The sequence below is a fragment of the Ursus maritimus genome, unplaced genomic scaffold (assembly GCF_017311325.1).
Source record: "Ursus maritimus isolate PB19 unplaced genomic scaffold, ASM1731132v1 scaffold_2, whole genome shotgun sequence".
Lineage (NCBI taxonomy): Eukaryota > Metazoa > Chordata > Mammalia > Carnivora > Ursidae > Ursus > Ursus maritimus.
In genome coordinates, this window is record NW_024424452.1 from 3,722,147 (window position 1) to 3,749,792 (window position 27,646).

Below are 27,646 nucleotides of genomic sequence, written 5' to 3' on the forward strand. Positions count from 1 at the left end.
CGGGGGGGGGGGGGGTGGCGCTGGCACCCTGCTCGAGGCCTGCCTGCGCAGCTGTCGCCAACAGTCCCTCTGGCAACACAGCAGGAAGGGAGGGCGCCTCCTCTCCTAGTTTGGTGTGCCTGCGTCCCGCTCGCGCCATTGGCCAGCTCGCCCGGGCCGCCTGGGGGCCTCAGTTTGGGTTGCTTTCCTGCCGGGACGGCTTATCCAGCACCCTGGCCTGAGCTCTTGTCTCCTCCAGGGTTTTCCAAGCGGCTGCCCCGGGAGGAACATTCTCGAGAACAAACAGCCCCACCCCACACTCCGACCCCACCCGCCGTCCTTTCTGTTTGGCCTTTTTCTGCTTCCACGGCAATGCCGGCTAGGGGGTGTGGCACTCCTGTGGCTGGGTTTGTGTTTTGTTTTTGGGCGTTTGTTTGTGTTTTGGTTTTTTTTTTTTTTGCACTGATGTTACTCCACCCAGAAAATGAATGAACGCTCTTTGAAATAGATTCTGCTGTCTTCAGCAGCATTTTGTTGACCTTTTCTTTTCGTTTTGCAAAGAAGTGGTGTTTTTAGGAAGAAGAAATCAGTTAATCATTTTCTGGGTTTTACAAAACGAGACACCAATCTATGAAGAGCTCTTGGAGCTGGGAGTGTTAGGGACAGAGAGGAAATGAAGCCAGAGGAAGGGGTCAGCACAGAAGGAGGGGAGCTGGTCTTCACTGAGAGCCAGACTTTATAAACTGGTTCTTTAAGAAGACTTTTCCTTGATTTTTTTTCAAGGTAGAGATCAAAAACCAGAGTGGTTTGTGTTGTGAAACCTGGCAAAGTCTAAGCCACTGACTTCAAACTGAAACCACACTTGACCGTGGTCTTCGGGGCAGTTTCACCCCATCAGTGGTTAGAGCTCGGCCGCCCTCCCTTCCCTTCGATCTGTCCCCTCCGTCCGAGAGAAGTGCTTGCATTCTTCCCGCCCACTGGGTCCTTCCTTGGCTTGATGTTTCCTGCGTCACAGCTCCCAGCCAGCGTCCAGATGCTTCTGGTCCTGCCAGCAGGGGCCCCCTGATCCTTTGGTCCAGGAGCCCCATCATCTGTAGCTCACCTGGTGGCCACTTTCCTTTCCAGCACCTGTACCTGTGGACCTCACACCCCCACGTGGTCCCTTTCCCTGCCCGAAAGCTCCAAGAAATAAAAATTGGTTCATCGACACAGAAAGGCGGGCCCTCCACATTCTTTGTATTTTCCCTTCTTCCGAAGTCCGTGCCAGGGTGTATTTTGGCTCTAAGATGTTGAAAGTTCTTATCTTTACTGGGGTGGCTGTTTCCCAGTTCTTGGGCACATCTCTCAGGGGCCCTTTGAAGGTTCCTGCTTCGTGTGTTCTTGGCCGTGCCTTCTGGGTGACGCCCGGCCTGCGTGCACCGTTGTTCTCGCGTGGGCACTTGACCCAATGACGGAGGGCCCTTGCCAGGCCTCACACTCTGGGAACCAGGAAGACCCTGGAGGGTGAGGGCTGAGGGGAGCAGCCCCCAAGGTCTGCACCGGGCGGGCCACCCCTCGGGGTGTGCGCACACCTGGTGACATCTGAGCTGAGGAGCAGCTCGGGCCAGTCTGCTGGCTGCTGCGCACCGGGCAGAATGCAGTGCAGAAACGAGACAGGCTTGTGAAATGGCTTTCCAGGATTTTGCAGCATCACGTTTATCTTAAGCGTTCCTTAAGAGAGGTCTCGGAAGCTGGCCTCTGTGGATTTTCTTTCCCTGTTTTCTTATTTTTTTCTGATTACAGGAATACTGTGTATGCATTATACAGAACTCAAACATTTCAGAAAATAAAGCTCCCCCACCGTGCCTTTCGCAGGACAGGTGCATGGGGTGCGTCTCCTCTAAACGTTCCTGATGGCTCATCTCAGAGGAGCTGCGTGGGTCCCTTCTCCCCAGGAAGGCCCTGTAGAGTCCAGTGTCCTCCTGCGCGGTCTTCTCCTTTCTCGCTGGGTCTTGGGCGCCTTTCCGAGTCACCACACCGCAGGGGCTGGAATTTGCTTCCCGAGTTCCCACTAGGGGACCCACAGGCCATGTCCAGTGTCCTGCTCTCGGGTGGCCAGTCTGAAGCTGCCCTTCCAAAACTTCTGCACGTCTTATGCCGAGGCGATGCAATTCTTCGACGTGCTTATTTTGTTGAAACTATGCTCTTTGAGAGTCACCAGCCGCGGGATTTTAGGAGCAGTGATGAGGATTGGACTACTTGCTGGCGTTCTCGCCGGGTGAGCGGCGGGCAGGCTCCCCGTCTGCCTTCACCCGCACGGTGGTGCTGTGAGACGCAGGCGCCCGGCCAGTCCCGGATCGGCTGCTGACGGCCCGGAGAGCAGATGCCGCCTGGCGGACTGCGTGCAGCGGTGGAGCGCGCTGTGGAGCCGCTGCCACGGGGATAGCGCCAGCCTCGTCGATGCCACTGAAACTTTTAGACAGCTGGTTTCTATCCTGGGGATCCTTGCACATAGTGTAAGAACTGAGACATGCACCAAGGCGGCACCGCGGGGACAGTCCCCACCCGCCTCCGAGCTCTGCCCGTGTTTGCTCACCTCTGCGTGGTCCACCGTATGACTCGGCTTTTCGGTGTGTCCCGTATTGACTTCCTAGGTGGAAATTCAGGGTTTGGCCCCGGGACCTCAGGACTGTTGGGTCTGTGAGCACAGGCGTTTTCTTAGGGTGCCCATAGTGGCTGCAGCGCCCACCGTTTCCTCGCTCGCACTTTGGCTGCTCCTGCCCGGGGTGGGGCGGCAGGCGGGGGGTTGGTCTTAGGCCCTGTTTGCTGCGTTTGGTTCCCTCCTTCTGACCTGCACGTCCACCCACTGCCCCCACGAATGTCCCGTGTTCCCAGCTCTGTCCGTCATGCAGACCTGCTGGGAAGACTGTCCTCGGGGGCCTGGTCTCCTTCCACCTGGACCCAGCCTGGGGCACCTCCGACCCTGGGATCAGTTCCCCAGTCATTCCGGGATCTCCCTCTGCCCAGTCTTTCCCTTTCCCCGATCTGCTCCGCGGTGTTATTGGGGAACATCCTCTGGTTGCTTCCTGGAAACACGTACAGGACAGGTAAATTAAAAACACAAAAAATCTTCCATGCCTAAAAATCATCGTTTTTGTCCATTCACACTAGCCGAAGGGTTTCACTATGTGGAGAGTTCTTGGTGGGACACATTTTTCCCCCCACACCTTAAAATCACTTTCTAGCTCTGAATGTTGCCATTAGAGAGTTTGGTGCCCCCCCGGCTCCTGACCCTCTTGGATCGGATGTTTGGCCTCTGAGCACGCAGTGTCCCTGCGTCCCCACGTCCGCCAGCATGTCTGCAGGTCTGCAGCGCTGGGAGCTGACAGTATGTTTCCAGAGAGCTTCCCCTTGTGCTCTTACCCTTTGCCGCCCTCCCTCCCTGTCCCGGCAGTTTCCCATGGCTCTGGGGGCTAGGGGAGGGGGCTCTCCTCCCACCTTTCACTGAGCTTCCCTTTCTCCTCTTTTTGAAATTCGAAGAACGTTTCCCTGTCCTCCGCAAGTGCCTTAGTGGCCTTCTCACCAGCTAATGAATACTGTCTGCCCTTCTGGGGTCAAGGCCACGCTCTGTTTTGCTGTTTTCATCCCCCACCCGCCTGTGTGGGCGGGACAGGTGCGTCTCAGCAAAGCCGGGGAGATTAGGAGGCAAGACTGTAAGTTCACTGAAACGGTGTTTCAATAAGAAAGGATATTTACTTTAATTGAAGCACTTATTTTGTAGAATAAAAACATCCTAGTTTTCAGAAAAAGTTCAAAAGGCGTGAACGAAAAACAAATTTACCACTTAACTGCCTATTCATCGTAAGTGTGATCTGCCTGAAAGGTCTGTCCGCTCGGCTGCCATCCCACCGAGGAGCTTATTCGATTTTTCAACCAAAAATTAATAATCTAATTAAAAGCTCAGTAACACTCCGCAAAAAAGACTAAGCTTCCAGAAAACTGTTTGGATGATCTCTGAGGTTGTGGTGTGGGCCTGGGGCTCAGGGAGGGGTTCCAAGTGCCCCTCCTGGGGGTGGGCAGGGAGGTGGAACATAGACCCCCCAGCAACCTTTCTGGGCCCAGTGTTTGGGGCGCAGGGTCCGTGGTTCTCTGGATGAGACCCGGGAGCGGTCCAGGGAGGGGAGAAGACCTGACCACGCCTTACAGACTTCAGCACAAAATGCGTGCGCGTGCGCGCGCACACACGCACACGCACACGCACACACACACGCACACACACACACACACCCCAGGGCGGTCCCAGGTGCCCACTGTGATCTCAGGGCCATGTGGTCTGAATCCAGTCCCAGGAGGCTGGCCCGGGAGGAAAATGCACACAGCCCCAGGGCAGACCAGGCCAGGCAGGCATCTGGGTGGGGGTCGAGGGCCTGGCGGGGCTTGGGGGCATCCTGGAGGGGTGGCAACAGGGCAGCGCAGAGAAGGCTCACCGCGGGCTCTAGGGACGGACTTGGTAGGCCAGCCTTCCGTCCCATTGGTTTTTCTCAGCCGGAATTCTTACTGTCACAGTGAGACCTGGAAACACCTTTTCCCATCAGGCTGTTCGTTCTTTTCCAGTGTCTGTAAATGGAGGATTCAGAGTCATTTCTGGGCATGACTTGTGTGGTCACAGAGGTCCCGTCCTGGGCGGTCACAGAGCCAGCGTGGGTTTGCCCCCGCGTGATGGCTGTCCCAACCCAGAGCCGCGGCTGGCAGGACGGGCCAGCCCAGGCAGCTGCCCCCCAGGACCATAAGCCTCTCTCGCCTGAAGCAGAAATGTGACTTAGGAGCTGTTTTCCCACAGAGGGGGGATCAGCGACCCGTGGTCTAAAGTGCACGTTCCACTGCATTTCCACCTGGAATCTTGACTCAGGAAGAACGGGCGTTTGTTTAGTGTCACGTCTGGCGGGTGGCGGCTCCGCGGCCTCTGCTCCTTCCTTGTGTGCCCAGATGCAGGCTTGCCGCACACTTGGACAGTGGGGCCCCCACAAGGGGAGCAGTCTTTGCTTAAGCCTGGCTGGCTGTCAGTAGATCTCGTGGCTCTTTATCTCGGGGTCGTGAGTTCAAGGCCCACACTGGGCATGGAGTCTACTCAAAAATAAAAAAAAAAAATTCCAGCTTTTGCTAGTAGTGAGGGAGATTTTCAGGAGGGCGGGACACAACTCTGGTTGGGACACTGAGTGCCTTGGTGGGTTTCCCCAGGGTGGGAGCCTTGCTGTAAGCCCTAGGGCCCCCCAGCCCCCATCTCACACCCGCCCCTCTGAGGCCCATCGTGGAGCTGAGCTCACGTGGCATCTCGCTTTCGTCCTTCTCTTCGGGTGGTGGTGTGACGTCGGGGCGGCCGGGCGCCAGGCGCAGCGCTCTCAGCAGAGACCGGCCTGCGGGGACAGCTGGGGGTTCATGGAGAAGCTAGCTGCTCTGAGGCTAGAAGGTCGCGCACACAAGCTCGTGTTCTGCTGGGACGGGCCTGCTGGGCAGCTCTGAGGTCATGGCCAGGTCCGTCCCCACCAAACTTCCCCGCAAGCGCTGGCCGGCACAAGCCACCCAGCTGCCCCCGCGCGCCCATGCTTGCTCCCCAGTGGATTACTCCCGTTCGCAATCATTCTTTGGTGAATGACAGCCTTTTCTCAGGGCTTTGCCTCTGAGAGCTTGAGGTAAATTTTCTTCAGTCTTCTGCAGAATAGTGACCTGTGGCGGGCAGCACGGCCCCATGTGCCTACGTGCAGAGGTCACGTGTGTCCTCGCCACTGGTAAGGGTGCCCGGTCAGTGTCACGCAAGGTCAGGAAGCCACCTGCTGCCTGCTTGGGTGTGACTGTGTCTCCAGGAGGTGGCGGTTCTCGTCCCTCGGGGTCTGATGTGCTTTACTGTGTTCAGGTCCGCGGGGGCGTTGGGCGTGTGTGGGAACCAGTGGGGCTGACGGGGCTGCAACACAAAGGGGCGTCCTGAGCTTCACACCATTTGGCAGAACACGGCACAGAGAATCTTCAGGAAAAGCCCCTCACCTCAGGGTCATGTGACTGTTGAGCCACATCTTCGTGCCGCGTGCGGTGGCATTTGGTTCCCAAACGGCTGTGTTTGAGAAGCCTGTTTCCTAGTGCGTGAATGTGTTACCAGTCCCGCCCCAGCGTTATAAGCTTGGGTTTTGTATATCTGGTTCCAAAATAAGTTAAGAAAAAGCTGGTTTTATTACCCTTTCCTGCCTTTACCTGGCCTGTTTATATTGTTGACCGGAGGCTGTGTTCACAACTGTCTCTCCCAGATCTGGGGAATGTGGCAGAGAAGAGAACGAGGCTTCTCACTTGAGAGGCCTTGCAATCTGGGGCCCCAGGGGGCTCTGGCAGAGGGACAGAGGGGTGGATGCAAGAGCACATGGGGCATGCTCGGAAACCTGGGCCTTCTGGGTGGTTCCTGGTGGGGTGCTGGCCCTGCAGGCAGGGGCCCGGGTCCTCTATGACTTTGGGAGGACTTCATCGCTGCTCCACGGGCTGGGATCTGTGGAGGGAGGGGTGCCTGTGGTCCCGCAGGAGGCTGGCCAACAGGGCTCTGGTCAGCTCCCAGCAGAGGCACCTTTTACCTGGGCTTGTGACACCGTGTTTGCATTGGTTGCCTCTGAATATTTTGTAATAGAATTAGTTTTCAGAATCAGAATTTTGTTGTAGTTTGATAACCAAAGTCCACCTTGTTAACGAGAGGCACTGTGCCAACAGCGCCTGTCGCCGCCGAGCTGGGCTTAGTACGTTCCAGCAGGAAGCGGGCCAGGGACCCTGCAGGCCTGGCACCCGCCAGTGTGTGCTCTGGACCCACTTGAGCCATAGGTGTGTCCGGCCCGTGTATTTGGCCACAGTTTCCCACCTCGGATTGGCATGGCGGCCCTGGAGAGAGACAGCCAGTGTGGGCCTCAGGGGCTGAACTGCGGCTGTGGCCCCGAGGAATTGGGGGTGGGGCTGTCCCAGAGGTCCTCATGCTGGCTCTCAAGTCGTCTCCCCAGCCTTGGCCCACAGCGCCCTCGCGTGGACAGTGAGCACGTGACAGCAGCCACAGGGCATGCTCAGCCCGACCTGCCTGCGCGGTGGGTGGTGCCCTTCAGGCCCAGGCCTTGCCGCAGGGAGCCGGCCTGCTGGGTGGCTGCGCATAAACCTGCTTCTCAGGGTCCACAGCTCCCCACCGTGAGCAGAAACTGCCGCTGCAGGACCACGCGTCGCGCCCGCCGTGTGTGGACGGCACCTGATCTCTGGTGGCGCTGCGTGCGTCCTTCCCCGCAGGCGAGGTGCAGCGTCGTGACAACACAGGGAAGGAAGGGGCTGCATTTCTCTGTCACCCCGCATCACCCAGCTAGGTCCTGAAATCCGAGACCTCAAGTCCTCTTTTTCCAGATCGTGAAGTCAGGACGTGTCGTTTCTCTCCACAGTGTTCCCAACTCCTGCCCGGCCAGTCCGCGCGGAGCGGGGTCATCCGGCTACCGCTTTGTTCAGAACGTGACCTCGGACCTGCAGCTGGCCGCCGAGTTTGCCGCGAAGGCCGCCTCGGAGCAGCAGGCGGACGCGTCCGGAGGGGACAGCCCTAAGGTCTCAGGCCTGATGGCACGTGGGGCTGCGCGGTGACCGTATGCGGGGCGCAGCGGGCTTGCGGGGTGCCTCAGGCTTGCGGGGCGCCGGCGTGAGAACGAGCGGGGCTCGGGGGCAGGACACCAGCCCTCCGCCCAGACAGCACGCTTTGCTCCTTCATGAAGGTCGCATGTGGGCCCCAGGGACACTGCTCCTTCCCGCTCTGCACCTTCTCCGCATTCTGCCCTTGTCTCGTCCATGGGTGACAGGACGGTTTCAGGGTTTTTCCTTACAACTTCATATCTTAGCTCATTCTCTTCTGATACCTGTTTTTCAGTCAGTTTGCAGAGGAAGGGAGAAATTTCAGAATTAAAGTATGATGAAAATCTGCTTTTTCCCCGCGTGGGGCCAGAATGGCTATCCCTTGTCGGGTGCACGCACATTGGCGAGACGGGTGGTGGTCACTGAGACTGAGTTAGGTGGGCACGCCACTGCCCTCTGTCCCGATCGCTAGGGCCCTCGGGGAGCGGGGGCACACGGCAGGGGGGCTGGGAAAGCCTGCCGAAGCTCACAGCACGCTGCCTTTGTTCTCAGGACGAGTCGAAGCCGCCGTACTCGTACGCTCAGCTGATCGTGCAGGCCATCTCGTCGGCGCAGGACCGGCAGCTAACACTGAGCGGGATCTATGCTCACATCACCAAGCATTACCCCTACTACCGGACGGCTGACAAAGGCTGGCAGGTGAGGCCCAGGCCCGAGAAGCCAGGCTCCCGCCACTGTCTTGGACAAGGGAGCCAACGCACAGGTCGTTTTCTGTGGGGCGGAGTCGTCCAGGGGTGTCTCCATGGATGGCCTGGGGCGCATCTGAACTGAGCGACGGCCCCTGTGAGTCCAAATAGTCTTCTCTCCCTCCAACGTCCAGAGAAGGGAGGGTTGGTTACTTTGCAGTGTTTTCACACTTACCGTGCCTTCCAATCCTGCGCTGTGTGGAAATGGACGGTGCACGTGCACGCTCACAGCGGCCCGCGTGTCCCGGGACCGGCAGACCTCGTGTCATGCTTGTTCGGGAGCATTCTTCCCATGGTTGTTCTTTCCCCTCGGCCGGTTGACTTAGTCCAAGTTCCGATCCACATACTCCTAGGCCGTGGCTTGTCCTTCTGTCTCACTTTTTCTATAAGGAACGCCATGCTGAATTTTGTTAGGAAAAGCTACCACTGTGCCTTTGCACTTCCTGGTAGAATCCAGTGACCTTGCCACCCCGTGGAGCGCCCTCACCGGCACGAATGCCTGGCTGCCCCATCACCTCTGGTCTCGTGTCCGTTGCGTTCGGATTCAGTTTGTTTCCTCACTTGCTAACTGGTGAATATCTCTGCTTGCCCACAGAATTCAATCCGACACAACCTTTCTTTGAACCGTTACTTTATTAAAGTCCCTCGTTCCCAGGAGGAACCTGGGAAGGGGTCTTTTTGGCGAATAGACCCTGCCTCGGAAGCGAAGCTCGTGGAACAGGCATTCCGAAAACGGAGGCAGAGGGGCGTCTCCTGTTTCCGCACCCCCTTCGGGCCTCTGTCGTCCAGGTAAGCCCCTGCTCGGCTCCTCGGTCAGCAGCCTGACTCCCGAGATGTCCACATTCACGGGAGCCCCTTTGGCACTTTAAACTCGTCGTGTGATAGTAAAGTTAGTAAGCAGACCCCTGTCTGCTCCTCTGACGTGTCCGTTCTCAGAAGCCAAAACATGGGTGGTGGTGGGAACAGAACCTGAAACCAGAGAGGAGTAGAAGGGGCCTGCAGCTCGCAGCATTCGGTGGAAGCAAGCGTCCCAGCGGAGGGACCGACAAGCAGGTCTGGTCAAGCTCAAACAGGCTGTGTCATTAATGAAGCTGACCTTGGGATATGGCCTCTGGTCGGGGACCCTCCCGCTCTGCACGCTCGAGGCCAGCACGGTCCATCAGGCCAAGCTGCACATGGACAGGCCCAGAGGTCTTCCCAAGGTCACCAGTCCAGGGAAAGCATGGGCAAGAGAGGACAGATGCTCTCCAAAGTTCTTCCGCCTGGAAGGGAGCGTTGGCACCTGGCGCTTTTCGCTTCAGCATGCAGCTCATGTGGTTCCACGAAAGACCGCTCAGACGTCCAGAAATGTCTGGAACAGGGGCTACCGTGATTCTCAGGTCTATAGCCAAAGTAGAAGTTGAAACAAAGGTGACGGTCGTGCTGGTGAGGTAGGAATTCAGAACGTTTCATCTGGGCTCGGATTTTCCAGAACACCACACTGCTTCAGTAGGGCTTGGAGAGAAATGTTGCTGGAGTAGCTGGGTTTGCTAGGGCTGCGGGAGCAGTGGCCCACACACCCGGCGGCCGGAACGACAGAGCCTCCTCTCTCATGCATCTGTAGCCAGAGGTCACTGTGGCGGCGGGGTGCGTTCCTCTGAGGCGTGAGGGCGTCTGCGCCAGGCCTCTCCCGGCTGTTGAGGCTTTGCTGGCAGTCTCCAGCACCCCTGGGCTCGTGGATGCAGCTCCCTGACCTCTGCCTGCATCTCCCCTGCCCTTCTCCCTGAGCACGTCGGTGTCCAGACTGTCCCTTTGAGGATGCTGGTCACTGGGTTAGGGACCATCCTACCTACTGACTCCAAGCAAGGTCCCCTTGTGAGGCACTGGTGATTTCTGGGGACACAGTTCAATACATAACAGTGACCCCCCACGACCTTTCGCTTGTTAGATCAGCCTGTTTGCCAGCTAGGGGACCGGTTATGGGGCTGGCTCTCTGTGCCCAGCCCTGCCCAGGGAACCCGGATAAGGGGAAGCAGTGTCTCTGGAGGACGACGAGGTGGGCCTGTCTTCACAGTCACTCTGGGCGTCAGGGACACAGTCTTGTGAATCTGCGTAGTGGCAAGCAGGACACTCTTGGCCCGGAAGGAAGGCTGTGTGAGCTGTGTGTTAAGGAGAGGGAGGGACTCTCGTGGCTGCAGAACCTGGATTTTTTAGGAGGGAGGCAGTGGGTATGTTTGTGTGGGTGGGAAGCAGCAGGAGGGTAGATTTGGTGCAGAGTTAAAGGGGGCCTGCCTGAAATTTGGGCTCCTGAGGTCAGAAGGAAGGCTGTCACAGGCTCGGGGGCTGGGAGGGACCCGGGCATGAGCAGACGGGCTCCAGGTCTGGCTGGGAGGCAGGCGAGCCAGCTGAGAGGTGGGAGAAGCAGGAGGAAGACTCGAGGGGCGGGCGGTGGGCCAGGTCTGTGCCCAAGGGGACCAGGGCGCCCGCAGCACCCACGTGTCTGGCGAGGTAGACGACACATCCATGGCGGTGTTTACTGTGCTAATGATAAACGTGGGCTGAAGACCGCCCCCTCCAGGCAGCCCCAGCGTCCTGCCTCCGAAGGTTTGGGTCGACCCTGGGATTCTGTTTCTCGGGACCGAGTCCCCATGCTGCACAGCCGGTCCCAGGCCAGCCCTCACTGGCACGAGCCGGACCATAGTGCTGTTTTAGAACCCGGGCGAACGGTGACGGAGGGAGCCCTCCCCTGGACTGTTAGCAGTGCAAGGCCAACAGCCGTGCGCCCAAGGCCTGTCTGCTCCCTCGGTTGTAGATCTGTCCTGGTGGGAAATTTGCACCTGTCCCATCAAAGCGTATGTTTTTAATGCTTCCGTGGAAGACTGGCTGGTCCCCTTCCGGAAGTCAGCGCTCTGGGAAGCCACGAAGAGCACGGCGTCCTCCCACTTCCTGGGCTTACGCGCCCGGTTGCTCTTGCGTTTACCAGGTGGCTCGTTGTCACCGCGGAAGGTTGTGTTAGTGTTGGAAACGCCTCCGGGGATAGAGACACATCAGGAAAGGCTGGCAGAGGTGCCGCGTAACGCGGATGTTGGGATGTTTGTGTTTTGTGAAACACCACTTTCGTTTCTGACCTCGTGTCCTTACTACCACGGTTCTTTCTCTTGTTTTCTTCTTAGGAGTGCTCCCGCTTCACCCACTCACCCTGGGCTAATGTCCCCTCGTTCTAGCGGCCTGCAGACCCCAGAGTGCCTGTCTCGAGAGGGCTCACCCATTCCACATGACCCTGACTTTGGGTCAAAGTTAGCTTCTGTTCCAGAGTATCGGTACTCCCAGAGTGCACCCGGTAAGAATGGTCTTGTCCCTCCTCCCGGCGCGGCAGATCGGAGCCTCACGCAGCTGCGGGCCTCAGTGGTCATGCTCCTTCTCATGCAGGCTCTCCCGTCAGCGCCCAGCCGGTGATCATGGCTGTGCCTCCCCGACCGCCCAGCCTGGTGGCCAAGCCCGTCGCCTACATGCCAGCGTCCATAGTGACGGCGCAGCAGCCCTCGGGCCACGCGATCCACGTCGTGCAGCAGGCTCCCCCCGTCACCATGCTCAGGGTGGTCACCACCTCCGCCAGCTCCGCCAATGGGTACATCCTCGCCAGCCAGGCCTCGGCAGGGGGCACCCACGAGGCGGCGGGCACAGCCGTGCTGGACCTGGGCAGCGAGGCTAGAGGTAACGCAGTCGTGCGCTCACCGGGCTGGGACGGGTACGGCTGTCCTTGGTCTCCGGGACGGAGCCCACGTGCTAGGGCCACAGGCTGTCTCTGGGGGCCGATGGTTCTCAGGCTGCCACCTTTCCTCCCTGCTACTTGTTTTTTTCGGGGTGTGTGTCCTTAAACACCACCAATCGTCCTCTGAAGGGTGCCATCCTTGGGCGGTAACACCTCCAGGTGCACAGCCCCCGAGGTGACAGCCTGGGTTGCGGGCTTGAAGTGGCTTAGAAGTCACATAACATAAAAAGTCGCTGCGGATTCCTGCGGTGGGCGTCTCAAGCCCAAGGGGTCACAGGGTCAGTACTGAAACTGCAGCCAGTTCAGCAGGAGCCCCCGGGGAGCCCTGGAGCCACACGGTCTCCTGGCCTTACAGGCCTCCGTCCGCAGCCCGTGCGTAGCGTCACAAGGACGAAGCATTTTGGAGAAAGAAGATCGTGGTTCCAAGTGCCAAGCTTTTCATTCCAAATAATGTTTTCTTTCTCCGATTACCTGTGGGTTGGTTAAAGTTCAAGGTATTTAGATGTTTTTTTAAATCCCTACTGTTTTTCTCTTGTTTGAAATGTATTTTGTTGGTAGGATTTTTCTTTTGAGAATAGTCGATGCTTCAAACCACGGTCCGTTCCCCCCATAAACAGACTTCCTGCTGAGCACAAATGAGAGCGGGCCGCCCCCGTCAGGCGGGCGGGGCTCTGACACCCTTTCTCCCTGCAGGCCTGGAAGAGAAGCCCACCATCGCGTTCGCCACCATCCCCGCCGCCAGCCGCGTCATCCAGACGGTGGCCAGCCAGATGGCCCCGGGGGTCCCCGGGCACACGGTCGCCATCCTGCAGCCGGCCGCACCGGTGACCATCGGGCAGCACCACCTCCCCGTCCGGGCCGTCACTCAGAATGGAAAGCACGCGGTCCCCACGAACAGTTTAGCTGGCAGCACTTACGGTGAGGCCCTGCCTGCGCCTGCTCGGCCCCGCCGTTGCACCTGTGGTGCCTGTGGCATGAGAACGCGTGGCCACGCCATCCGGTGATCCCCTTGCCGCGCCCTGTTTGTTGAGCGTCTGCGCCACGTGGCCACTGTGGTCCCGCCAAGGCTCAAGCCCTGCCACAGAGGCAGTTCCCCACGTCACCGCGCTCATGCCCTGCCGGGTTAGGCGAGAGGTCGGGGGGCAGGGAAACGGTTGGAGGGGGGCAGGGAGGGCGCACGCACACGGGGGCAGGGGTGCAGCTGCAGGGAGGGTCGCAGGGGCATCCAGCGTGCATAGGATGGTTCAGGGCAGGTGGCCTGTGTTAAGCACCTGCTAGAGGTGAGGGCAGGAGTCCCCTAGCTGTCTGCAGGGATACGCAGCAAGAGGAGGCCCTTCGGGCGAGAGCAGGGTTGGGGCAGGGAGGGCATGACACACGAGGCTCCACCGCTGTGGGAGCCGGCGAAGGGCTGGCACCCGGGGCCGGGCGTGCTGGAAGCCAGGGTCCGGTGTGGTTTACTTGGCCTTGTGCAGTGACTGTGCACTGGTCCTTGCCTGTTCCCAACGCAAATCTCTTTTTCCTCCACTCCTAGCCCTCACAAGCCCCCTGCAGCTCCTGGCAGCCCAGGCTAGTTCATCCACGCCGGTGGTGGTCACGCGGGTGTGCGAGGTGGGGCCCGAGGAGCCGGCAGCAGCGGCCGCCACCCCGGCGACCCCAGCCACTGCTGCCACATCTGCCTCTTCCACCGGGGAGCCCGAGGTCAAAAGGTCACGCGTGGAGGAGCCCAGTGGAACTGTGACGGCGCAGGCCGGGGTGATCGCGGCCGCCGGCCCGCAGGGACCCGGAACCGGGGAGTGAAGTCGCCTGCGTGTGGGCCGAGTGGGATGCTCGCCAAAAGGGATTCTGGAGCCGGGCCCTGACCGCCGGCCTCCTGCCGCCTGTGGACCGTGACAAGGGGGCGCCACGCTGACCTGCGCACGTGCCATGCGGACAGGACGGCCTCCACCTGCCTGCCCCGGACACACTCGTCTCCTTGTTCTGTCTCCTGCCCCTGCTGTGGTTTAAAACAAAACCCATAAACAAGTTCAGACAGCTGATTGTATGATTCGGGAATGCTTGTTTTTATTTTCCTTCTCCCTTGCACCGTTTTCTCTCCCAGGCCTATGGTCAAGGGCTGGACCACGGGCCGGCCCAGCCACGCGCACAGGCGAGGCTTCCAGAGCGGCCTTCGCCCCCCGAGGACGGACAGAGGCCGTGCGCGGGAGGGGCCGGCGGTGGGCATACGCCTGTCAGCAGCCGAGCAGGAGGAGGCAGGAGAGAGGCGAGAACTGCCAAAGCTCAGACTGTCTTGTGGGGTTTTTGCCCTGAAATAGCGACATAGAAAGTCTTGGCATTAATCGGGGGGAGGGGGCTCTGGTTTGGCTTTGGACCCCAAATACTTCTTGTTTTGTTGAAACAAATTGAGGTTTAATCATAAACCTGAGACAAACACGGAAGGAAGCTCGTATCTGTGAGGCCTGCGTCTGTGGACAGTGTCACGCTGTGGGCCTGGGCCGCGTACCAGCATTAATCCCCGGGAAGGGTCGCTGCTGCTGCTCCGTCTGCTAACTTCAAGAAAGATCGACGGCCGCCGGGTTGGCGTTCGGAGCGGAGAGCTCTCCGCATGAGGAGCACGCGGCCCCTCGTCCAGGAATCGGCGAGCCCTGTGTCCTCTGAGGGCCTGAGGCCCCGGCGCCTGCATGCCATGGGACGCATAGCGCTTCTCCCACCGCCGTTGTCACCCAGTCACACTTGCTTTATTGCCCAACACGTACCTCCTGCTGTACGTCCCACCGTCTCCTGTGCCCGGGGCTCCGGGGCTGTGAGCAGTGGCCGCGCCGCCCCTGCCATCGGCTCTTGCGGACTCTGTTGGCCTGGCCCTGCGACCCGGCGAGTGGCACCAGCTCCCCTGGGGAGGGACCCCTGCGCATGCAGACGCCCCTTGCTCCCCATGGAGCTGTTTGCGGAGCAGGAGGTGAGCCCACGCTGCCTGATTTATAGCCCAGTTCCGGATCCAAATTATAGTTCTTCAGGTCCTCTTGGAGAACATTCTCAGGAAATGTTAAGTGCGTCTGTGAAAAGTAACTTTAAATTTGGCTGGCCGCCCCGGCGCTGGACACCACCCAGCACAGCAGCCCCAGGCCCCTCACAGAAGTCCAGCGGGGACAGTTTTTCTTCCTGGAAGTTGCCTGTCCTCAGCATTAGTCTCCCACCAGCAAAGCTGCCTGCCCCCACCTGCCCCGACGGCAGCACCCACGAGACCGCACAGGCCCTGGAAAGCCCCCAAGAGGAAGAGCAGGCCTCGAGGGCCACGTCAGGTTTTGGCTCAGAACTAGAGGGAAACCGTGGAACACAATCTCAAGGCCGGTTGGGCAAGATTGGCTTGTATGGAGAGCGTGCCTCGCCCGCAGCCAGAACTCGGCAGCGGCCGGGGTGGGTGTGACGAGCCGTCTCGCAGCCACAGCTGTCGGTTTCCAGGGACATGTGCGGAGTGTCCTCCTCCTGCCTGGACTGGGGTGATGCCTGTCCTGGTGTTCTTCAAGCTCCGAACCAGTAGTTTCTATGGCACCAAACTTTAAGTGGGAAAAAGCTCTTTTGTGAAGTCCATACCTGTTGCCTTCAGTGACGTTGGGATAGCGTTGGCCGGGTGTGCCGTCCTCGGTGATGAGAAGTCGCGCTCTGTTCTGCATCGACGTTTTCTGTTGCTTTATAAACTTTGTCTTTTGCTGTGTCTGGTGTGTGCGTGAGAGGGCATGTGGGTTGGGTGGAGGCCATGGCATGCACATGGGCGGGTCGACCCCTCGCCGCGGGCCTGCCTTTAGCTCACCTGTTGCTTCTTTCCTCCCATGGTCATCGTTTACGGGGTCCTTGCGAGGGGGACTGCCCGGGTTTGCCTCCATAGAAAAGCTGACACCAGCTCCAGAGAACGCAGGACAGTCGGCCACGGATGCATGTCAGGCCTGATCAGGTCAGTCTGGCCCTGACCCTTTGCTTTCCCAGCTTTCGAGATGTTTGGTTTCTGCTTATTTTTGTGACGATTGCACTCTATTCGGGCTGTGGTTCCAGGAGGAGGGAGCATGGGGAGGTCCGAATGTGGATGGGTGCTATTGTGCCACGTGGAGAGCTCGTGCCTTTTCAGCTCCTGCTGGGACCAAGGAGGAGACCCCGTGAGGTCAGCTTATGCTGGGCCCTGGGAAAGTGGCCACTCCGGGTTCACAGACAGTTTCTAGATGGGTTTCTGGTCATCTGATCAGAGAGCAGGCCTGGCTCAGCTGGCTCGTGTCCTGGGACTGACAGCCGAAGGCCATCACCAGCATCTTACAGCAGAAAGGTCTGTGCCCTTGGAGCCGACCAAGGGATGGTCTCCCCCAGCCGGGAAGCAAGAGCGCCAGGCCAGACGTGACCCGGCACAAGCGTGGGTCGTAGAGGGTGGGCCAACCCCAGCCAAGATTGGGAGAAACGGAAGTAAGTTCTGCACAATGCTGCCGTCATCAGGGCTTCAGGGGTCCGAGGACCTTCTCTTTGATCACCCAGGGGCTCGAGTGTGTGTGAAGAGGTCAGCCAGGCCAAAGGGGTGCGGGCTTTGGGAGGGGCCCACCTCCTCCTGAGACATGACCCGGGGCACGCAGGCCCTCTCCACCCAGGTACCACGTGCCTCTTCTGGGTCTCCTGCTTGACCGGTCGCCACGTTTACCAGCACCAGAGACAGGAAACACCCTCTCTGCACAGGAAGGAAGTCACATGAGTAACTACTTTTCAGTAGTTGGCCATTTTCCCACCAAGATAGTCTGGTATCATGCTGGAAGGAGGAGGGTTGTGCCCAGAGGTCACAGCAGTCACAAGGCCCAGTGAGTGGAGCAGTGTGGGACACGGAAGGCCACGGAGGCAAGGCTCCTGGCGCCCCAGGGTGGACCTCATGAGCTGTCCGCATCTTTCTTCCATGGGGCCGCCCTCCCAAGTACCGCCTGCTAGCCTCTGCTGAGGACAGGCCGCTGCAGTGCCGTAAGGGATCGGGCCGACTGTCCCTTCTCCACCTTCTCTGCAAATTCTTAAAGGGTCCGTGGCTTGCTTCCCTCGGGGAAGGTTGGCAGGTTCCGGAACAGCCCCTCGTCCCAGGACATGGCCGTGTCGGCCCTGACCCGCGCTCCAGGAACGGCAGGACCCATCGCTGGTCCACCGTGCAGACCAGCACGAGGCCAACCCTGGGGGAACAGGCTCCGTGTGCCCACGGCCATGCCCGTGAGCTTCCATCTCCAGCGGGTGCATGTTAAGAGTTGCTGTTTTTCTTTGCCTCTGTTTAAGAACTGAGCCAAGTCGAGAAGATGGGGAGGGCTTTCTGGGTTGATAAAATGAGTATTCTGTGATTCTCGAGCAGGGAAGGAACGGGTTCGGGGTGGGGGTGTGACCATGGCCAGAGGGCAGGGGCCTCACCTTGCCTCGGGCAGCCTGACCCCAGAGGGTTCAGTGGGGACCTTCTGGTCCCTCTTCTGCTCCTCGCTGGGACCGGTGGAGGACCGGCCTGAGGCCATGAGCGTCACTGAGTCCGCGTCCTCGCTTCCCGAGCATCCGGGGGCAGCATCCTCTCCAGGGGGAGCGGCACGAGCCCCCTCCGTAGGAACCCTCTCGTGGGCCATTCAGAATTCAGGAGAAAGAGCAGGCTTAACCTTTGGCCTTGGGGTCAGTTTCTTCATAGAACAAAAACAGGCCTCGTGTGAAGAAAGGAGCACTTCGTCAAATGTGAAAACGCGTCAGAGAAGACGCACAGTTCCCTGAGCTCTTGGAGCGCAGCTGTCAGTCCGGGGGGTGTGAGCGACTGTGTGGGGTGGAGGACGCCTTGGGGCCCACGGCCCAGCCTCACGTCTGTGGGAGGACGTAGCTCCCCTGAAAGGGGCCTCAGGGCCGCCCGTGCGCACGACGCCTGTCTCCGGGCCGAGTGTGGAGCGCACTCTTTGTTCTAGAATCAGGTAGCCGGCTGGAGGCCGTGAGGCTGCGAGGGGGAAGGCCCTGCCGTGTGGTGGCCGCACGTGTGCACCAGGCCAGGTGCGGCCCCCGACCACAGCCCCACTGCTGGTTTGGCCCCGCAGCCCCTCGCCAGCCGCCGTGATGGCCCCCTGGCCGGACGCGCTAGGCCTGCCTCGGTGGAATGCGTGTGCGGCCACGGCTGCCCTCCACGCCAGACCCCGCGGGCACAGCCGCTTCTGAGACGGGGCTCTGTGACCCAGGGTGTCCTCTGAACCGCAGGGCAGCAGGCTCACCTCCGGACTGTGTGCAAGGAACGTCTCCTCCTGTGTGAGGAAGGCCCCCCACAGGGCGGATGGCCCTACAGCCACTGGGGGCCCCGGGCTCAGCCGCAGCTCAGCTCTGCGTCCTGGGGGTCAGCACGGAGGCACCAGGAGCCAGGCCCGCAAAGCCGGGGCCCCGGGCATGTGGGGGTGCTGCCCGCGCCGGCCTCCCCTAGGGTCAGTGGGGTGGGAAGGTTCTCGGTGGCACAAGGCACGTACACAGAGGTGGGAAGGCTGAAGGCCCATTCCTCCGAGCTTGATGGGCCTCTCGGTGTCTCCAGCACATCAGAGCAGTGGGTCTGTGCCCATCTGGACCGGCGGCTCCTGCCCCGACACTTAGGTCTCCTGCGGGTCACCCGCGGCCGGGAGTTACGGGGAGGCTCTGCCCACCACTGGGCACTGGCATTTGCGCTGCATTTCACACAGGATGGAAATGAAAATCTTCTTCGAATTAGTGAGACTTGGGGATCCTGTGTCTTCATTATCCTAACCTGTGGTTTGGGCCCTTACCGTTCAGCCAAGAGTGAGCAGAGCATCTCTGTGTCTAAGGAGAAACCCCACAAAGCACTTCGTCCAGCCCTGGCACCTGCTTGTCACCGGGCGCACTTGGGAGAGGACAAGTAGGGATCTAGGGGGCGGGGGGGGGGGAGCCAGCCGCAGGGGGTGGGGGATCAGCCGCGGCCTGTTGCACAGGACCTGTTAGGCCGCCTACTTCCTGTGGGTTCCAGTCTCCCACCCACTTCCCAGGCCCTCCAGAGGGTCTCCAGGTGGCTCTCTCCTCTTTGCGCCAACCCTGTGATTTTAAGAGAGTCAAATACACTTGGAAGAATGCTCGTTCCTTCTCTATTTGGGAGTCTTTTCTGGAATGGTTTGTTCATTTGATTCATCCAAATATTTATTGGTGGTTTACCCGTGTCAGAAACAGTAAAATGTGCCCGGGAGGGAGGTTCCTAGCTGCAGTAACGGGGCTTGCCCTTCTGATCCGTCTCCCAGAGTCATGAGGCGCGTGGTGACCTGTCCCCTGAATGCCACACATTCTGGGCTGGAACGAGGTCTGTGACTCCGAGCTGGGTTTTCCCACATGAAGTCAACGGGCGTGAAGGACGTTCACCTGGGCTTGTGGCCTCTTAAGCTCTTAGCCTCTAAGTTTCTGTGTTAACTGACCCACATCTTTTTCATTCTTTTTTAATCCGTGAAAATGGGAACGAAAATCAAACATTTAAAATGTGGCCCTTCTCTGCTTCCCTCCCAGCTTCCTTTCCAGAAGGCTTTCTGGATACCATGTTCTTCATTTACACGGCTCGGTTTGTATTTCAGGATGGGGGTGGGGTCGGGGAAGAAAGAGACAAAAGTGTGACCCCAACTCTCACCTGGACCCGCCGAGTTCAGCCCCGCGAGCTGCGCGTGCCCGGCAAACCCCCTCGCCCGCAGCTCGGGGCATGAGAGGAGGGATTAAACCAGTCCTGAGATTTTTTTTTCTTACCTGCTGGTAATTCTCCTGTAAAGATAATTTGGGGGGCGGGTGTTAGGGGTGTGTGTGCGTGCGCGTGTGAGAGCGTGTTTTTTTACAGTGGCTGTCTAAAGTATTTTCCACAGCGCGTGTAATAATCACTGCTTTAAAAGCGGCAGTACCCCATACAGTGGAAACTAGCTCACGGGGTCGAAGGCCCCGCCACGCTGCGGGCTTCCGCCACCTGTGCGCGCGTCGGTCCATGGGAAGCCCAGGAGGGCAGGGAGCCAGCGGTCCCCTCCTCAGAAAGACGAGAGGCCTGCAGCAGCTGGGCCCGCCTGCATTTTCATTTCAAATGGGATACAGTATTTTTTTAATAAGGAGCCATACTTTTTTTTAAAAGTTTGAGATCTGAATGTGATTTCTAATTGTATCAGACGTTAATGTTTTAAAGCTATAACAAAGTTTTAAATTTCTACTTTTTTGTTTTTCATTTATTTTAACTGTCCTTTTATCTGTTAAATTGTTGTATGTGGATGGGGAAGTTCTGTTTCTCCTCTTAGCATTTGTTTCTATAACCAGAAATAAAATTATATATTACAGAGACGAGCCGGGGGCTCCGTGTGGTCCTTGGGAGTCGCTGCTGGGGGACAGATGGGTGGATGGGCAGATAGCCTGGACACGCAGCCCCCACGCGCTGCCTGGAAGCGGCTCCTGAGCCGAGGCGCCGCGGGCTGGGGAAGCTGTGCGTTCTCCCATCGTGCTCAGTAGCCCATTCCTGGGAAGACGCAAACTGACAGGGGAGGTGCCCGTGATGTCCTGGCCTCACCGAGCCCCAGCGAGTTCCCTGAATCCAAGTGTTTGCAGCGCCAGGGACAGGAAGACCGCTCGCATCTGCCCCCGGACGCAGAGGAGCCAGCGGAGCCTCGCCCCACTCCTGGGCACCTGCATGCAGCTGGGGATGCCCCGTGCCCACAGCTGCCTCCGTGGCTGGGCTCGTGCACCCCCCGGAAGCTGACCCTGGACGGCTGGGGTCTCTCCTGCCAGCACTCAGCTGCATGCAACTTTCTGCCCCTGTGTGCACGTTGTCTCATAGGCCTTGTTCTGGGTCCTGACGGCAAAGCTGAGGCAACGTTAGCAAAGGCGCTCGGCTTGGATGCCTGAGTCAGACTGGGGTTCAAAGTCCAGCTGTGGGGTGGGGGACGTCCCTGCCTTGCAGGGCTCTGGATCCAGTGGCCCAGGGCACGCAGGCTGTGGTGAAATCCCTTCTCTGCAGCGCCAGCAGCTTTACGATTAAATCGTCGCAGGAAGACGGGTGAGTCCACTGCAGGAGGCCCCTGACTTGGATCTCGGAGATGCGTGCACTTGTCACAACACACTTTCTGTCAAGGTTTTCTAGTGTCCGTGCCTGTCGCTCGTCACCTCTTCGAGCTCAGTAACTGGCCTTTTTCGGAGTCTACAGGTGCCTGCGGCTGTCGCTGACATCTGAGCACGGCTGTCCTTCACGTTACCCCACGGACACGGTAAGACTCTGATGGCGGCCTTATCACAGGAGCAACAGGACGTTGCAGGATTTTAGCCAAATAACAAGCAGGAGTGAGGACAGTAAGTCTCGAGAGCGTGATGGCCAGTTAGCATCTTTCTGAAAGGTGCAGCTTTTGCCGTTTTGCTGTTAAGACAACCATTTCTCACTAGTAAGACCTTAAGACAGGGGCGCCTGGGTGGCTCGGTCGGGGAAGCGTCCAACTCTTGATTTCAGCTCAGGTCATGATCTCTGGGTGGTGAGTTCGAGCCCCATGCTGAGCTCCGTGCCGGGCAAGGAGCCCACTTTAAATAGATAATAAGACGACCTCAAGATAACATTTTACACAAATGTGAATTTTGTGAGAAACCATTATGTATTGTCACCATTGGGAAGAGGCTTGGGGTGTGCGTGCGTGCAGAGAGAACACAGCTGTGTTCTCAGCAGAAGTCAGGTTGGTACCAAAGCCAGGTGAGGGCACGACCCCCACTGCAGACCAACTGCGCGTCCAGCTGAGCGCATGGTACCAAAGCCAGGGGTTCACTGACAGCAGAACGGCCGAGTGGTGATATGTCCCTATGGTCACCCACTCACAGGACGCAGCGGTGAGGGCAGTGGGCTCCAATACCCCGACGCAGGCCAGTCTCAGGGACAAGAGCCACAGAGAAGGCTCCGCACTGCAGGGCCCCGTTTGTATGAAGCATGGACAGGCAGCACTAAGCCACAGTGCTGAGAGGAGGCACCGGGAGCCCGCGGGGAGGACTGGGCCGGGGTTGGCTTGCCAGAGCAGCTTGCTGCGTTTCCGGGAGTTTCGGGAGCCAGCTGCTAATAAAGCCATTATTCAAATTTTAATGGTATAAACTTACAATTAAATAATTACATTAAAAATGAAGGTGGTAAGTACACGGTTCATCTCTTACTCTCATCTGACTCTAGCTCTGCTCTCCGGGTCATTCCCATCCCTCGTGTCTGTTCGGTTTCTGCGGCTCTCCCAGCAGTGCAGTGACGTCACGTTGGCAGCTGGAAATCTGCCATTTGGGGGGTATTTATACACGGAAATCATCAAACGTTACAGGTCAGCCCCTCGGCCCGCCGTGAGCCAGTGAAACATTTACGAGCATACCACGGATTAACGGGAAGGATCATGGAGTTCACTCACAATCTGTGTACTTCATATATGTTTTACCCTAAAAAACATGTTTTTAAGCTACAAGACCAGTATTTGAACTCCCTTCCAGGTCTCAAATGTCCCAGGTCTCAGTGCACATACCTGTGGATTTGCCACGGCCCAGGTAAACCAGCAAACTCCCTCCACGGCCATGGGTCATGATCAGACCACCAGCTGACAGCTTCGCACCCAGCCTCCTGTGCACTTGGGATTCCGGCGCCGGGGCTGGGGGTGGGGGCGCCAACCCCGCCTCTGCTCTGCCAGCCTCTCCCTTCGGTACCAGGGCCTGGAAGGCAGGAGGGTGCTTCCTGCCCTGGCAACATCCTTCATCAGAGGCTCTGCCAAGGGCAGTCCACTGCAGTTAGCTTCGGCAGCCCAGCCAGGACCAGCCGCGTCGGGCCACCCCCAGGTGCCTCCCCTCCTAGCCCTGGGACCCCCCCCCTCCAACTCCCCACTCCCTGCTCCTAGCGGCAGCTGCATTCTCTCAGATGTCTTCCCACTGCTCTGGCCATTCCTCAGCGGGCGGCGGGCAGGGGACAGCGTGGCTGCTGGCTCAGCGTGCTTCTCCGCTGACAGGTGTGTGACCTTAGGCACCTCACTCGGTTTTAGCTTCAGTCCAATCGTCCTTCAAGTGGTAATAATAAAACTCGGCTCGGAGTTGATGCACAGTGCTTGGCCTTCCCCCAGGACCACCTATAATAGACCTCCTGGCCCAGCCCCGTCCTCGTCGCTGCAGCTCGTCTCTAATTCCTCCACACCTGTCGCCCTCCACGCCTCCTGGGGGCCATCAGAGCATCTCAAAACCGCCAAGTCCGGGTTTCTGGCAGGTGAGTAGCTGGCCCCCTTAAAGCGTCTCCCCACTGCTTATCCCTCCGAGGCCCCCTGACCCACCACCCTGCCCAGACACCCGATCGTTGCAGCGCCTGCCCTTACTTGGCTTCATCCCCCCTTCATGGCATTCCCACTGCTAGGCTGTGGTGTGTGTTTGTGTATTTGATCACTGTCCACCTGTTGACTATAAATTCCCCGAGGGCAGGGGCCTGGCCTCCCCTGTTCACTGTTTCCCAGAACCTAAAATACTCCCTAGCACAGCGAAGGGACTCAGTCATTGCTGGCTCATTGAACGAATGACTCCCCAAACTTCTCTTCTGCCCCAGTGCCAAGGGAATGGTACCATGCAGAAAGCCAGAAACCTGCCATTGCCCTGTTCCTCCTCCTGTCCCCAAATCTGTCTTCAGGTCCTACAAATCCTAGCCCTGAATGGTTACTGATTCTGCCTACAGAGCATGTGCATGTTTTCAGGTCATCCTGAGCAAAGGACCCGCACACGACAGGGCCATCCGTGGTCAGGAGACAACCTAGAAGTGGGGCAGTGGTGCTGGGGCTGGCCCCAGGCCATCTCCTAAAGGACCCGGGTGCCCAGAGTCTATGGGGTGGGGGGGGGCCTTGGGTCCTGGGGTGCCAATGTCCTGGGGTCACGGGGTCCTAGGGTCTCAGGGTCCCAGGGTGCCTAGGTTCCCGGGTCATAGGGCCTGGGAGCTCGGAGTCCCAGGGTGCTGAGGTCCTAGCCTAGGGTCTTGGGGTCCGGGGGTGCCGAAGTTCCGGGGTCCGCAGCCCGCCAACGCGACCAGGAACCCACCTGGACCCGCGGCCGGCTGGCTGACGGCCCCGCCCCCGCGGGAACAGGCTCCACCAAAGCCCATTGGCCGCCGCCGCGCCCACGTGATGCGGCACGTGACGCGACCCGGAAGCGGTGGGGCTGCCTCTCCGGGCGGCGGCGGCGGCGACAGCGACAGCGGCATGTTCACCGCGGGGGCCGAGAGTCTGCTCCACCAGGCCAGGTGCCCCGGCCTTTCCCTTGGGGCTCCTGGCGGGGGGAAGGGGGGGTGTCACAGAACGGGGCCCGCGCGCGGCGATCTGGAGCAGCCCACCTAGACCCGCTCTAGAGAACCGGGGGGCGGGGAGGCCGGCCGTCCAGGCCCGGGGGGAGGGGCCCGGGGAGCGTCCCGCCGGTCCCCGGTGGCTGCGGCGTTGCGAAGGGTGCGTGCAAGGGAAGCGGGGCGGGGCCCCCCCAGGCTGGTCGGCGACACCCGCAAGTCCAGCAGGAAGGTCGGGGAGCCAGAGGCTGTCGGATGTTTCAGGGGCAAGAGTATGAAGCCGCCAAGAGATGAGAGCCTGCTGGCATTGAGGCCTGGCGAGCTCTGCGTGCCAGGCTCAGCAATCTCATACCATCCGAGGAACTGGGGGAGCTAAGTGCAGAATCTGCGATTTAAAAAATCTCTCCCCTAGGGATGCATTAGGTAGGGTCGAGAAATTACCACCTGCTCCTGGCCCCCAGCTGGCCCTGGACTCCCACTGACTGGTCAGTAGCCCCTTTCCTCAGCACCCAACCAGCGATGGGAGAACGCAGAATGCAGGCTAGGACTAAAACAGTCCATCAGACAGTGTTAAGACCTGACTCCACTTGTTTAGAAGAAAATGCAGTCAGCACCACAAGCCAGTGGTAAACTTTTTATAAAAACCCTAAAACTGAATCTGGAGCTGGACCAATTGGTGGGAAAGACTGGGATGGTTGAGGCTGCCGTAAATTTAGGGAAACAAGATCTTGAATGCAGATTCGGTTCTGAAGGCTGGGAACAGGGCGAAATCTTCTGTGGTCAAAACAACCCTTGAAAATCTCAGAAAGACACCGTCTGTGTCTCCTTCACTGTTGGACAGATTCTCCAGCATTACAGCTCGAGCTCACTTGAATTTAGGGCTAGTTTGAAGTGAAAATAGCCTCTCACTTAACGTGGGGCATACTCACCTCCGCGTTCTTGCCGAGAGACAAGAGCTGAGACGCGCCCAGTGCTTCACAGGACTTTCCTCTCCCCAGCTCACCTTCTACTCCAGGTCACAACTTCGCAGAATGAGAGGCGTAAAGAATAGCCTTCACTGTCTGAATTCTCACTCCTCCCCTCTCTCTGTCTTGGGTGGGTGAGTGGGGGGCTTGAGGGTACCGTATGGTTCGATATCCGTAAGGTGCATGACTTCCGCGACTTCTCCCTGTCAGTGTTTGAGGAAAGCTAGCCGTCATCAGTTACGTCTTACTGGTTCTCACTGTCTTCCGCTCTAAGCTTGTGGTGTGGGTGGCGCTTTAAAAGAAGTTGCTAACGTCCGGGAGTTAGGATTTGCGCTGGATTTTAGTGTCTGAACTTTTCGGGGATGGAAAGCAAGGGTGGAAAAAGTCACCAGGAGCATCTTCTGTAAGCTGAAGACGAGTGAAGGAAGTGGGACTCGGAGAAGGGGTGGACGGGGGTGTGCAGCAGGTGAGGGAGGTTTCCAGAAGCCTGAGACACTCATCAGAGGCTGTGTGTGAGGGGGTAGCCAGTGAGGTGTGTTTCAGGCAGAGGGTAAACAGGACTCGTGGTTCTTAGAGAAGTGAGGAGGGCCCGGGACCCTGTAAGCCTTGTTAGCGTCAGTAGGAGTTTGGGTTTGAAAGCACTGGGGAGCTGTTGGGGGGTTTGAGCAGACTGGCCTTTTAGAAAGAATCCCTCAATGTAGAGAATATACTGGAAGAGATTAATTAGCATGAGGGGTTCCACCATTCTAGGAAAGAGTCTGCCATGTTAATTTGAGGCAGCCTGCTGGCTTCCCACTCAGTCTCGTTAGCCCGATGAGAAACAGACCTGACCAGGCCTCTTGTCTTTCTGGGTCCTCATCCCACGTGGGACTGTTGTGTTTGTAAGACAAGAAGATGGGTTAGGAGGTGGGAGGGAGACCAGAAGTGGTGGGGAGTTCACGAGGTTCATCTGTGGGCCTTCAAGTAAGAACAAGAAACAGGAAGCAGCCCCAGGCCCCCAGCCCCGGACACTAGGCCAGCCTCCTTGTCAGCCTGAGGCTGGGGCTGCCCCGTCGCTCTTGCTTCAAAATTCCAGGTCCCTGAGCCCAAGCATCTGATTGGTCCAGCCCAGATTCAGTGGACTTCAGCTGTGGCTAGGGGGCTGGAGGGGGCCCCCTAGTACTGTGTCTCCTGGGCTTGTCTTGCCTTTTGCACTGGAACAGAAACCTAAAAAACCAGGTTTCTGTTTTGAGACTTTGTTCAATATTTTACTTGTTGTTGATGCTTAATATGTATGTTTTTTAACGAAGCAGAATAAATACTAGAATAAGAAACTGTAGGGGCGCCTGGGTGGCACAGCAGTTAAGCATCTGCCTTCGGCTCAGGGCGTGATCCCGGCGATCTGGGATCGAGCCCCACATCAGGCTCCTCCTCTAAGAGCCTGCTTCTTCCTCTCCCACTCCCCCTGCTTGTGTTCCCTCTCTCGCTGCCTGTCTCTATCTCTGTCAAATAAGTAAATAAAAAATCTTTAAAAAAAAAAAAAAACTGTAGCGGGCAGACGACGTGTCACAACGTTTGCCCCTTCGTATAGAAGATTGCACTCTTGCTCCCAGAAGTTACAGGCTCATTGAAGGAAGCTTTGTGAAAAGCAACTTATTTCAGACTAAACTTCCCTTCATTTTGACTCCTAACATCCATCGGTTTAGTTTTTCTGCTCCTGGGACAACAGAAGTCCGGAGCGGTGGCGTCTCCGTGACGGGGTCTGCTGTAGCTGATGGCATGGTGTTCTCCCGACAGCCCTGCTGGCCGGGAAACGGAGTGACACGGCCACGGCCACGGCCCAGGGAGGGAGGAGCCATGGGTGGTGGCCTCGCGCTCCCATGCGACATCTGGACTTCTCTGCTCCCTGGGGGTGTTCCTCCAGCCCCAGGGCCACCCGTCTCGGCTCAGGGCGGCATTTCCGGCTCCCGTGGCCCGGTCCGCCAACACCAGGTTGCCGACGCCCTGCTCTCGGTTTAGGGAGATCCAGGATGAGGAGCTGCAGAAGTTTTGTTCCCGGGTCGTTAAGCTGCTGCAGAAGGACGAGCCGGGGCCCGACGCGGTGGATGCCCTGCAGAGGCTCTTTCTCATCGTCTCAGCCACGAAATACAAGAGGAAGTGCGTGCGATGATCTGCGGGGGGGATTCAGGCTCCCACCATGTGAGGCCACGTTGGGGGCCGTGCCTGTCCACACGTGGCGCGTCGGCGTCTCACCCGCACTGAAAGTGGTGCTTCCGGCGCTCTCGCACACGGAGCGCTCTCTGCCGGCCAGCAGGCCCCGGGCGGCCTCGGGGGGGGGGGGGGGGGG

The 27,646-nt window shown here is 58.6% G+C and overlaps 2 protein-coding genes and 1 long non-coding RNA gene across 3 annotated transcripts in view; 2 read left to right on the forward strand and 1 right to left on the reverse strand.

The window, feature by feature from the left end:
* Positions 1–15,787, forward strand: part of FOXK1 (forkhead box K1) — a 65,788-nt gene extending 50,001 nt beyond the window's left edge. Inside the window, 7 exon segments of the mRNA XM_040634719.1 lie at positions 7,404–7,560; positions 8,134–8,280; positions 8,923–9,116; positions 11,480–11,646; positions 11,736–12,020; positions 12,772–12,996; positions 13,610–15,787. Coding sequence (XP_040490653.1) covers positions 7,404–7,560; positions 8,134–8,280; positions 8,923–9,116; positions 11,480–11,646; positions 11,736–12,020; positions 12,772–12,996; positions 13,610–13,875 — 1,441 coding nt within the window. The 3' untranslated portion in view covers positions 13,876–15,787.
* Positions 15,788–20,063: 4,276 nt separating this feature from the next.
* Positions 20,064–23,309, reverse strand: LOC103669947. The gene is made up of 3 exons (XR_570456.2): positions 22,581–23,309; positions 22,231–22,338; positions 20,064–22,135 (listed from the first exon to the last, which is right to left on the reverse strand). It is a non-coding gene; the product is annotated as an uncharacterized LOC103669947 (long non-coding RNA).
* A 904-nt stretch (positions 23,310–24,213) lies between these two features.
* Positions 24,214–27,646, forward strand: part of AP5Z1 (adaptor related protein complex 5 subunit zeta 1) — a 12,337-nt gene continuing 8,904 nt past the window's right edge. The window contains 2 exon segments of the mRNA XM_040634720.1: positions 24,214–24,319; positions 27,319–27,456. Of these exon segments, the coding sequence (XP_040490654.1) occupies positions 24,279–24,319; positions 27,319–27,456 (179 nt within the window). The 5' untranslated portion in view covers positions 24,214–24,278.